This window comes from Pseudophryne corroboree, chromosome 4 (assembly GCF_028390025.1).
Source record: "Pseudophryne corroboree isolate aPseCor3 chromosome 4, aPseCor3.hap2, whole genome shotgun sequence".
In the NCBI taxonomy this organism is placed as follows: domain Eukaryota; kingdom Metazoa; phylum Chordata; class Amphibia; order Anura; family Myobatrachidae; genus Pseudophryne; species Pseudophryne corroboree.
The window spans coordinates 616,807,450-616,819,908 of record NC_086447.1 but is presented as its reverse complement, the minus strand read 5'-3'; the positions used below and the strand labels follow the sequence as shown (position 1 = coordinate 616,819,908).

The 12,459-nt window shown below is 44.8% G+C and overlaps 1 protein-coding gene across 7 annotated transcripts in view; it reads left to right on the top strand.

Moving 5' to 3' along the window:
• ZDHHC14 (zinc finger DHHC-type palmitoyltransferase 14) overlaps nt 1-12,459 on the top strand; it is a 336,275-nt gene that overhangs the window by 243,537 nt on the left and 80,279 nt on the right. For 6 of the 7 annotated variants that reach the window (XM_063917666.1, XM_063917662.1, XM_063917660.1 and 3 more), the window contains one exon: nt 8,451-8,588. The exons of the other annotated variant lie outside the window; for it this stretch is intronic. In XM_063917666.1, the coding sequence (XP_063773736.1) occupies nt 8,451-8,588 (138 nt within the window). The remainder of the gene's footprint in view (nt 1-8,450; nt 8,589-12,459) is intronic. 7 annotated transcript variants of the gene reach the window in all.

Genomic DNA, 12,459 nt, shown 5'->3' with positions numbered 1-12,459 from the left:
ATTAAGGTGCACAGTCAGCGCTGGTTGGGGTCTCCCTATACTATTGAAATCTCTGTGTGTGGGTTGGCTCCAATCTCTGTCTCTCTCCTGCTATTCTTGCGGGTGAAACTCTGTCTAGTCTCCCGTGTGTGTGGAGTGTCTGTGGTCTCCATTTAGCTATGTCCAGGGACTCTGTCATATGCTGCAGAGGATAAGTCCTCTCAGGATGATCTCATTCCATGTAATCAGGATTGCACTGTTTTAGCGCAGATACCAGCAAGGGAGCCTGAATGGTTATCCTCTATCAAATCTATGATAACTCAGATTTCTGCTAGGGTTGCGCAGAATGAATCTGCAACTCGGGTTTTACAGAACTCTATGGCAGTTTGGTCCGGTTCGGTTTCCTCAGGGCCCCCCTCTGTTGGTTCCTACAAACGTGTTCTTGCCCAGATTATGCAAGATGACAGGGATACCGATTCTCACACGGCAGACGGTGATGGGGATGTGCTGCGGGGGGCCTCATCTCTTGCAAAAGGGGTGCAATCGATGATGGAGGCTATCAGGGATGTGTTGCATATTGCTGATACAACAACTGAGCAGGTTGAGGAGGCTTACTTCACTGACAATAAGAAAGCCTCGCTATTCTTCCCTGCGTCCAAAGAATTACAGTAAATGCTATTTTTGAAAAAAGCATGGGAAAACCTGGAGAAAATATTCCCCTTCCCTGAGGAGGATAGGAAAACATGGGAAAACCCACCCATAGTGGACGCGTCTGTATCTAGACTCTTGAAAAAGGTGGTTTTACCTGTCCCCGGATCTACAGCCTTAAAGGAGCTGGCTGATCGCAAAATTGATACTACGCTCAAATCCATATACACTGCTTCAGGGACGATACTACATCCTACTATTGCCTGTGCATGGATTTACAAAGCTATAGTAAAGTGGTCAGGCACGTTACTTGAGGATTTGGATACATTGGATAAAAGTGACGTTGAATTGTTTTTGCGTAACATTCAGGATTCTGCAGGATTTATGAAGGACCTGGGTTCAATCGCTGCAGGAATATCTTCCATGTCGGTCTCAACTCGTCGAGGACAGTGGCTGCGCCAGTGGTCTGCCGACGCGAAATCCAGGAGAGGTGTGGAGACCCTACCCTACACAGGTCAGGCTCTCCTTGGGGAAGTGTTGGATGCGTGGATCTCCACGGCTACAGCATGTAAGTCACCTTTTCTCCCCTCAGCTGCACCTGCTATGAAGAAAGAGTTTACTTCAGCTGCATCATAGTCCTTTCGGGTTTCTAAAACAAGAAAGGCCAAACCGTCCAACACCTTTAGAGGGGGCCGACCAAAGTCCAAGAAACCTGCTGCGGCAGGTTCCCAGGAACAGAAGCCTGCTTCAGGTACACCAAAGTCCTCAGCATGATGGGGTACCGCAAGGCCTGGAGGTAGGGCCGGTGGGGGCGAGACTCAGACATTTCAGTCACGTCTGGGTGTCGTCCGGCCTGGATCCCTGGGTACAAGATATTGTGTCTCAGGGATACCGGCTGGAATTTCAGTATCTTTCTCCTCACCGGTTCTTCAAATCAGGCTTGCCAACTTTGCCGGCAGACAGGGCTACCCTTCAGGGAGCCATACAGAAGTTGGTGGAGGCACAGGTTATTGTACCAGTTCCTCCCCAGATGCAACAGATAGGTTACTATTCGAACCTTTTCGTGGTACAGAAACTGGATGGTTCGGTCAGGCCCATTCTGAACTTAAAATCACTAAACCCCTTTGTGAGGGAGTTCAAGTTCAAAATGGAGTCTCTAAGGACGGTGATATCAGGTCTGGAGGAGGGGGAATTCCTGGTATCCCTGGATATCAAGGATGCGTACCTCCACATTCCGATTTGGCAGCCGCATCAGGCTTATCTCTGATTCGCACTGTTGGACTGTCATTTTCAATTCCAGGCCCTGCCATTCGGCCTCTCCACAGCACCGAAGGTATTCACCAAGGTGATGGCGGAAATGATGGTTCTCCTCCGCAGACAGGGGGTGAACATATTTCCATATCTGGACATTCTGCTGATAAAGGCAGCATCCAAGGAGAAGCTGTTACAGTCCATAGCTCTTACGACCCAACTTCTCAAGGAACATGGTTGGATCCTAAATCTTCAAAAATCACATTTGGAACCAACCAGGAGGTTGTCCTTTCTGGGAATGATCCTCGACACGGAAGTGCAGAGGGTGTTTCTTCCAGAGGAAAAAGCGTTGGTGATACAAACAATGGTCCGGGATGTCCTAAAGCCAGCCCGGGTGTCGATTCATCAGTGCATTCGCCTTCTGGGGAAGATGGTGGCCTCTTACGATGCTCTCCAGTACGGGAGGTTTCATGCTCGGTCCTTCCAACTGGATCTCCTGGACAAATGGTCGGGATCTCATCTACACATGCACCAGTGAATACTTCTGTCGCCAAAGGCCAGGATCTCACTCCTCTGTTGGCTGCAATTACCTCACCTTCTACATGGCCGCAGGTTTGGGATTCAGGACTGGGTCCTTCTAACCACGGATACAAGTCGCTGAAGTGCGGTCGCTCAAGGGAAACCTTCCAAGGAAGGTGGTAAAGTCTGGAAGCCGGCCTGCCGATAAACATACTGGAATTAAGAGCTGTCTACAACGGGCTTCTCCAAGCGGCCCATCTTCTGAGAAATCAGGCAATTGAAGTGCAGTCGGACAATGTAACGACAGTGGCTTACATAAACCGACAGGGTGGGACAAAGAGCAGATCTGCAATGTCAGAGGTAACAAGAATCATCCTCTGAGTGGAAAAACACGCGTTGGCGCTGTCAGCAATCTTCATTTAAGGAGTAGACAACTGGGAAGCGGACTTCCTCAGCAGACACAATCTCCATCCAAGAGAGTGGGGACTCCATCCGGAGGTGTTCACGGAGGGGTGTACCTCAAATAGACATGATTGCCTCTCGTCTCAACAAGAAGCTTCGGCGGTATTGTTCCAGGTCGAGGGACCCGTAAGCCGTGGCGGTGGACGCCCTAGTGACTCCATGGGTGTCCCAGTCGGTGTACGTGTTTCCTCCACATCCACTCATTCCAAGGGTTCTAAAACTCATAAGGAGAACAAGAATTCAGGCGAACCTCATTGCTCCGGACTGGCCAAGAAGGGCTTGGTACGCGGAACTTCTGGATCTACTGCTAGAAGAGCTGAGGCCTCTTCCTCTTCGGGAGGACCTGCTACAGCAGGGGCCGTTCGCTTATCAAGACTTACCACGACTACGTTTGATGGCATGGAGGTTGAACGCCAGATATTAGCTCGGAAGAGCATTCCGAACAAGGTTATTCCTACCCTGATACAGGCTAGGAAAGGAGTAACGTCAAAGCATTACCTTTGCATTTGGAAAAAGTATGTGTCTTTGGTGTGAATCCAAGAAGTTTCCTCCAGTGGAGTTTAAACTTGGACGATTTCCCCTCTTCCTCCAAGAAGTTGTGGATATGGGCCTGAGATTAGGTTCCGTAAAGGTCCAGATTTCGGCCCTATCCATTTTCTTCCAGAAACAGTTGGCTGCCCTCCCGGAGGTTCAGACCTTTTTGAAGGGAGTTCTGCACATCCAGCCTCCCTTTGTGCCGCCTACGGAGTCCTGGGATCTTAACTGGTGTTGCAGTTCCTCCAGTCAGTCTGGTTTGAGCCTCTACAGGAGGTTGAGGTCAAGTTTCTCACGTGGAAGGCTGTCACTTTGTTGGCCTTGGCTTCTGCTAGACGTGTGTCGGAGTTGGGGGCTTTGTCATGTAAAAGCCCCTACTTGATCTTCCATGAAGATAGAGCTGATCTCCGGACATGTACGCAGTTCCTTCCGAAGGTTGTGTCGGCATTTCAGATCAACCAAACTATTGTGGTGCCAGTTGCTACTGACTCCTCAGTTTCATCAAAGTCCTTGGATGTGGTAAGGGCTCTGAAAATCTGTGTGAAGAGGACTGCTCGTCACAGAAAATCGGACTCTGTTTGTCATGTATGATCCCAAGAAACTTGGGTGTCCTGCTTCTAAGCAGACTATCTCTCGCTGGATCAGGTTCACTATCCAGCATGCGTATTCTACGGCAGGATTGCCATGTCCTATGTCTGTTAAGGCCCACTGTACTCGTAAGGTGGGTTCGTCCTGGGCAGCTGCCCGGGGTGTTTCTGCTTTACAGCTTTGCCGAGTGGCTACTTGGTCTGGGTCGAACACGTTTGCAAAGTACTACAAGTTCGATACTTTGGCCTCTGAGGACCTTAAGTTTGGTCAATCTGTTCTGCAGGAGCCTCCGCATGCTCCCTCCCATTCTGGGAGCTTTGGTACATCCCCATGGTACTAATGTGGACCCCAGCATCCTCTAGGACGTAAGAGAAAATAGAATTTTAATTATCTACCGGTTAATCCTTTTCTCGTAGTCCAGCGCTTCGTGATCCTGCAGTGGTTATTTAGTTCAGTACTGCTTCATTGTTGGCAAGTACTGTTTTTTGTTACTTGGTAAGTAATCCTGTTCAGCCGTTGCTGATGTTTCAAGCTAGTTAGCTTGGGTTGCCTTATGTGTGAGCTGGTGTGAATCTCGCCACTGTCTGTGTAATCCTTCTCTTGAAGATGTCCATCTCCTCGGGCACAGATTCTAGACTGAGTCTGGTAGGAGGGGCATAGAGGGATGAGCCAGCCCACACTCTCAAACTCTAAAAGTGACAATGGCTCCTAGTGGACCCATCTATACCCCATGGTACTAATGTGGACCCCAGCATCCTCTACGGACTACGAGAAAAGGATTTACCGGTAGGTAATTAAAATCTTATTTTGCATTCAGATGTACTATAGAAAAGGTAAACATAGCAGGATATTTTCTGGTTAGTCTGTATTATCATAGAAATTCTGTAAATTTGTTGGTCAGTCAATACAGCCCAATGAACAGTTTCCTAATTTATATTCTTTACAAACTTGTACAGTATGCTGCTAGAATACATACCATGTTATGTACATTTAAAGAAACACTAGGCCAGTATTTTTACTTTCAGGGACTCCTAACAGTGTATCTTTTACAGATCTACTTGTTCAGGCCTGGCCAAACCCGTGGCTCTCCAGCTGTTATTAAAGTCCCAGCATGCCCAGTCACGTCACAGTTTTAGCATTCCCTAATAGCAAAACTGTGACAGGTCATGCTGGAACTTGTAGTTCCGCATCTGCTGGAGGGCCACTGGTGGGCCAGGCCTGCCCTAGTTGGCGCACAGATGCATGCATTACTGGCTGACATGTTTTAAAAGACCCACAGTGGAGCTAGTTATTTCACTTGTGATACTGAGGAAATCTGTAAAACATGAACTGTTAGGGGTGCATGGAGTCTATTCAATTCAAAGTGATGTTAATAATGCCAGGAAGGAGGACCCACAGCTATTCAATTGGCTGCGCTATTAAGTCAGACCAGAGGATTTCTTCTCATACCCCTCCTGAGGTGTAAGCAGATATCCGACTAAACTAGTGCAGTTATGCTGCTGTTTGCCTTTAGCACGGCGAAAACAGCATTGCAAAATGCACTTAAGTCAGAGAATGATGGTCCTAGCAACTAAACGGCTTAAGGTTCGTGAACTGGCATCTCCCGATTAGTGATGAGCTCAATTGAATAGCTCTGGAACCTTCTACCCTATTAACATTGCTTTGAATTGAAGTAACACCCTTGAGGACTTGAATTTACGCTGCACTAGGCATTGGAAAAAGATTTAAAAAATCAAATTAGCATTCAGAGCAGTTGACAATATATTTATTATACAGATGTATACCCTAATACCTAGAATTTTTGGACGTTATGGCATGAGATGCATGGTGCGACTTAGATGCTCTGACATGGGTATCGATGGCTCGTCTTTAATATTTTTACTTAGTCAGGTCCATAAATATTGGGGCATCGACACAATTCTCATATTTTAGGCTCTATACACCACCACAATAAATGAAATGAAACAAACAAGAAGTGCTTTAACTGCAGACTTTCTGCTTTATTTTGAGGGTATTTACATCCAAATCAGGTGGACGGTGTAGGAATTACAACGGTTTCTATATGTGCCTCCCAATTTTTAAGGGACCTAAAGTAATGGGATAATCTAAACAATCCTAAATCAAACTCACTTTTTAATACTTTGTTGCAAATCCTTTGCAGTCAATTACAGCCTGAAGTCTGGAATGCATAAATATCACCAGACGCTGGGTTTCATCCCTGGTGATGCTCTGCCAGGCCTCTACTGCAAATATCTTCAGTTCCTGCTTGTTCTTGGGGCATTTTCTCTTCAGTTTTGTCTTCATCAAGTGCAATGCATGCTCAATCAGATTCAGGTCAGATGATTGACTTGGCCATTGCATAACATTCCACTTATTTGACTTAAAAAACTCTTTGGTTGCGTTTGCAGTATGCTTCGAGTCATTGTCCATCTGCACTGTGAAGCGCTGTCCAATGAGTTCTGAAGCATTTGACTGAATATGAGCAGATAATATTGCCTGAAACACTTCAGAATTCATCATGCTTCTTTTGTCAGCAGTCACATTATCAATAAATACAAGGGAACCAGTTCCATTGACAACCATGCATGCCCACGCCATGACACTACCACCATGCTTCACTGATGAGGTGGTATGTTTTGGATCATGAGCAGTTCCTTTCCTTCTCCATACTCTTCTCTTCCCATCACTCTGGTACAAGTTGATCTTTGTCTCATCTGTCCATAGGATGTTGTTCCCGAACTGTAAAGGCTTTTTTTAGATGTTTGGCAAACTCTAATCTGGTCTTCCTGTTTTTGTGGCTCATCATTGGCTTACATTCTGTGGTGAACCCTCTATATTCACTCTTGTGAAGTCTTCTCTTACTTTTTGACTTTGACACATATACATCTACCTCCTGGAGAGTGTTCTCGATATGGGCAACTGTGGTGAAGGGGTTTTTCTTCACCACGGAAATAATTCTTCTGTCATCCACCACATTTGTTTTCCGTGGTCTTCCGGGTTTTTTGGTGTTGCTGAGCTCTCCGGTGCGTTCTTTCTTTTTAAGAATGTTCAAAACAGTTGATTTGGCCACACCTAATGTTTCTGCTATCTCTCTGATGGGTTTGTTTTGATTTTTCAGCCTAATGATGGCTTGCTTCACTGATAGTGGCAGCTCTTAGGATCTCATATTGAGAGTCGACAGCAACAGATTCCAAATGCAAATGTCACACCTGGAATCTACTCCAGACCTTTTACCTGCTTAATTGATGAGGGAATAGCCCACTCCTGTCCATGAAATAGCTTTTGAGTCGATTGTCCCATTACTTTTGGTCCCTTAAAAAGTGGGAGGCACATATAGAAACCGTTGTAATTCCTACACCGTTCACCTGATTTGGATGTAAATACCCTCAAATTAAAGCGGAAAGTCTGCAGTTAAAGCACATTTTGTATGGGTTTTTTTTTTCAAATCAATTGTGGTGGTGTATAGAGCCCAAAATATGAGAATTGTCGATGTCCCAATATTTATGGACCTGACTGTATATAGTTTATTTGTTTTGTTGCTCCATACAGTCACAGGGCGAGATTCAAATCTCTGCCCCCCTCTCCCGCCCACTGGCAGTATTCTAATGTTACTGTGGACGGACGCGACAAGTTAATTTCAGCTCACTACCCCCACCACTGGGGAGGGGGGGGGGGAAGAGTGTATCAAGCTGAAAAACACGTGTAGAGACCCGTTTGGGTGCCCAAATGGGTATTTTCACGCTCCTGTCTATTACTTTAGTTGGGTCCAGGTGCTTTGCGCGCCTAAAGCCGAGTGTAATGGGCACGATCAGCGCAATAAGTGGGGGCATTTGAATATCGCCTCTCAATCTCCCATCATTTTAGATGGGAGATCAGGGGTGTGATAACGTTTGAATTCCCCCCCACAGTCTACAAGTCACCTAGGGTAGTATTTTTGTCACATAGGAATTGGTTGAATATCATTAAGCACATGATGACCTTAATCATTAACAAATGTCAGACCCTTATCTTTTGCCTTTTTACCCAGGTTAGCGTCTGAGTCGCACATAGCAGCTAAATGCACAGCCAGCACCAATGACTATGCAATTTTGTCACATTAGCAATCCGACTAAGATGAATACTTTATGGAAAGTTTGTAGTTAGAAGCATGGCACGGCTTAGTCGCAAAGTCTGTGGCACGCCAAATGGGGCGATTTGAGGATAAGTGTATGTGGACACGTGTTGGGCACTTTGGCTATGATAGACTATGTGTATGTGGACTTAAGTGATTGCAATATACATTTCAGATAGAATGGATATAAGGTTTTAGCCACATCCTAAACAAAGTGCCTTTTTAGTAAATGTAGCACTACTAAATATCATCACATTGGCATTCATGCATGTTTTTTCATTGAAAAAATAAAAAAACATTTTATTAATTATGTGCCATTATATATATTTTTTTATTTTCTTTTTGCCTCTCATTTCAGAGCGCTTTGATCACCACTGTCCCTGGGTGGGAAACTGCGTGGGGAAGAGAAACTACAGATTTTTTTATATGTTCATTTTATCGCTGTCCTTTCTGACAGTGTTTATATTTGCATTCGTTATCACACACATAATACTTCGTAAGTATGCTAGGGCTAGCCATTTTTTGTTGTGTGTTTTGTCTACTTGTCTGGGTTTTGTTGTGTCGTCATGTGAAAGCTTGCGTGGTATAAAGGAATCTTTGCTAAAGTAAAATATTTAAGCCAACCTTGGCACAGGTCCCCCCCCCACCCCCCAATTATACGATCTACTTATTGACAAGTATATATTCAGATGCAAAAACCAAAAGCTTTGTGAAAATGAAGCACTACATAATTAAGTAATTTCAACAGGAAACCTTTGTTTAGGAAACATCTTGTTTTATAGAACATGAGAATTAGCTGGCCTACTTAAAAGTACTAATACAGTTTTATTTTTTATTGCAGTGACCATATCAACGTTGGTGACTTGTTTATCATTATTCGTGGCCAACTATATAGCCGGCTTATTCGTATTTATTTCTTTAAAAAAAATAAGAAATCACCTAGAGTAATATATCTGCTACATGAAGCGAGACTACTCAACAACCTGGAGCTAATTAATCCTTGCAATAGTTTGTGTGCATATTTCACACAGTGTTTACTGTAACTAATTACTTAATTCTGTTTTACTTCAAACCACAACATTCAGCAAAAATGTTGCATTTAAATTGTGTATGTGTATACCTATTTATTAACAGTTTGTGTTTATATAGGTGCACTATATATAGACAGCACTGTGCTCCCCTGGTAGAGCAGAAATGAACACAGAGAACATACTGCACATACTCTAAAAAGACAAGGCCTTGACAATAGGATACAGCAATACTTACCACTGTGCAAAAAATACAACTGCATAATGCCACACATTTTAGATTTAATAGTGTTATACTAAGTAGTCAGCCTGCTGTGGATAGTTATTAATGTTACCTCTGTTGTGGATTTCCATTTTAATAATTCATTTCATAGTGCCATGTACAAAAATTGTTAAATGGTTTTTGTACTCTGCTTCCAAGGCCAATCATTATTTGCTCTCTGCAGAGCTGCTTCTTCATGCAGTTCCTCCAACCCTAGTGCAGCAAAAATGCTGTGACTTATGACCCACCTGTTGAGAGATCCTCACAAAGCGCAGCTCAACTTGACCATAAAAGAACATAATTTATTATTGAATAAATAGGATCCTAGAACCTAGTGACCAAGGCAGGTATTTATCAAAACTTGTAGAGAGATACAATTGTGAGAGATAAAGTACCAACCAATCAGCTCCTAACTGCCATTTTTCAGACACAACCTGTAAAATGTAAGTCAGAAGCTGATTGGCTGGTACATTATCTCTCACAATTTCATCTCTCTCAGAACTTTGCTAAATACCCCTCTTAGGTACAGATTACTTAATTAAGCCTTGGAGAGTGATAAATTGCACGGTGATAAAGTACCAACAAATCCGCTCCTAACAGCCATGTTTGAAAAATGACAATTAGGAGCTAATTGGTTGGTATGTTATCACCATCCCATTTATCACTCTCCAAGGCTTGATAAATCTTTAAGGGGAACATTTACTAAGCAGTGATAAGAGCGGAGAAGTTGCCCCATCAACCAATCAGCAGCTCTGTATAATTTTATAATATGCAAATTATAGATGTTACTTCAGTGCTGATTGGTTGACATGGGTACTTCTCCACTGGCTCACTACTCCACTCTTATCACTGCTTAGTAAATGACCCCCTTAGTCTTTTTTAATGGTTTTGTGTAAATAGTGTATTAAAAACTTATCTATGCATGAAGAATGTTTTAAGTTGCAATGAAATACATGTCTTCCTGACTAATCATGTTCTTTGGCTACCTAACACACATGGAGTACAGATGCGTCCTTCCTCATCTAGGCTGTGTACATAATAAGTAATGGCACACAGGGCACTTGAGAGCCACCAGCTCCTGTGACTGGACCAGTGCCGATCATCCCCCCCCCTTCCCCCCGAAAATGCTTCTTTTTGCATCATTAAGTGAATAAGACGCACAAGCAGACTATGCTAATTAAGATCATATGCGGCATGACTATATTCTGTATGTATCTGCTTTCGAAATGCCACATTGCAGTGTTTTCCTGGGAACCACTGTCACAGCGTTTCTTGTGCAGATAAAACTGCAGTGGCATATAGACATGCTGCATGTTGTAATCGGCATAGTCTACTAGCGATGCGAAAAAGGATGTTTTTTGTGGGGAAAATGCCACAGACACACTGCGTTGGTAGACACACTCATGACTACGCATGACTAGATTGCCTGTTAACATAACTGCAGCAACGATGAGGGAGGACACATCTGTATATTTAGGCATATACAATTTACACCTTGCTAGCTCAATCAGACAATGTGCATCTGTGTAATCTATGGGCTGAAGTGACAGACTAATACCCCTTTCACATTGCAAAAATAACCCGGTATATTGACGAGTTTTAGCCGTGTCAACCCGGTTTGAGCGGCAGTGTGAAAGCGCCATAATGAATTTACCGGGTCAAACAACCCTGGTATTTCAACCCGTGTAAAAAGAAGGATCCTACACGGTTCGGAAGCGGGTCATTTGGCAGTGTGAAAGCCTCAGACCCGCTATATTCAACCCGGGAATCTTAAAAAGGAAGTGATAGGCTGTCTCCCTGCATGATGTCACCAGTCTGAACACGGAAATAACAGGCAGCACTTTGTAAACATTGGATGAGCCTTTATTATACTGCATTTACAGTGCTTGTACAATATGGCAACCTGGAGTGAGGATGAAGATAGGGAGTTGTTGAGGATAAGAGGGGAGGCTGAAATCGCCAACCAATTACAGGCACCATAAAGGATGCAATAACCTATAAAAACATCACAAGGATGCTTGCAGCCTCTGGTTTCCAACGTACCTCACAGCAGGTAATAAATAAATTAGGAGACGTGCTATGTCGGCCATGATTGCTGCACTCCTGAGCACTCCCCAGCCTCTCCTTTCTCTGACGTCCTAAGTGGATGCTGGGGACTCCGTCAGGACCATGGGGAATAGCGGCTCCGCAGGAGACAGGGCACAAAATTAAAAGTTTGACCACTAGGTGGTGTGCACTGGCTCCTCCCCCTATGACCCTCCTCCAAGCCTCAGTTAGGTTTTTGTGCCCGGCCGAGAAGGGTGCAATCTAGGTGGCTCTCCTAAAGAGCTGCTTAGAGTTTGTTAGGTTTTTTATTTTCAGTGAGTCCTGCTGGCAACAGGCTCACTGCAACGCGGGACTAAGGGGAGAAGAAGCGAACTCACCTGCGTGCAGGATGGATTGGCTTCTTAGGCTACTGGACACTAGCTCCAGAGGGACGATCACAGGTACAGCCTGGATGGGTCACCGGAGCCGCGCCGCCGGCCCCCTTACAGATGCTGAAGAGAGAAGAGGTCCAGAAATCGGCGGCTGAAGACGTCCCAGTCTTCTTAAGGTAGCGCACAGCACTGCAGCTGTGCGCCATTGCTCTCAGCACACTTCACACCGCGGTCACTGAGGGTGCAGGGCGCAGGGGGGGGGCGCCCTGGGCAGCAATGTAATTACCTTTACTGGCTAAAAATACATCACATATAGCCCCTGGGCTATATGGATGTATTTAACCCCTGCCAGGATTACAGAAAAAACCGGGAGAAGAGCCCGCGGTGAAGGGGGCGGGGCCTATCTCCTCAGCACACAGCGCCATTTTTCCCACACAGATCCGCTGGTGGGAAGGCTCCCAGGCTCTCCCCTGCACTGCACTACAGAAACAGGGTTAAAACAGAGAGGGGGGGCATATTTTGGCGATATTAATATATATTAAGCTGCTATAAGGGAAAACACTTACTATAAGGTTGTCCCTGTATAATTATAGCGCCTTGGTGTGTGCTGGCAAACTCTCCCTCTGTCTCCCCAAAGGGCTAGTGGGGTCCTGTCCTCTA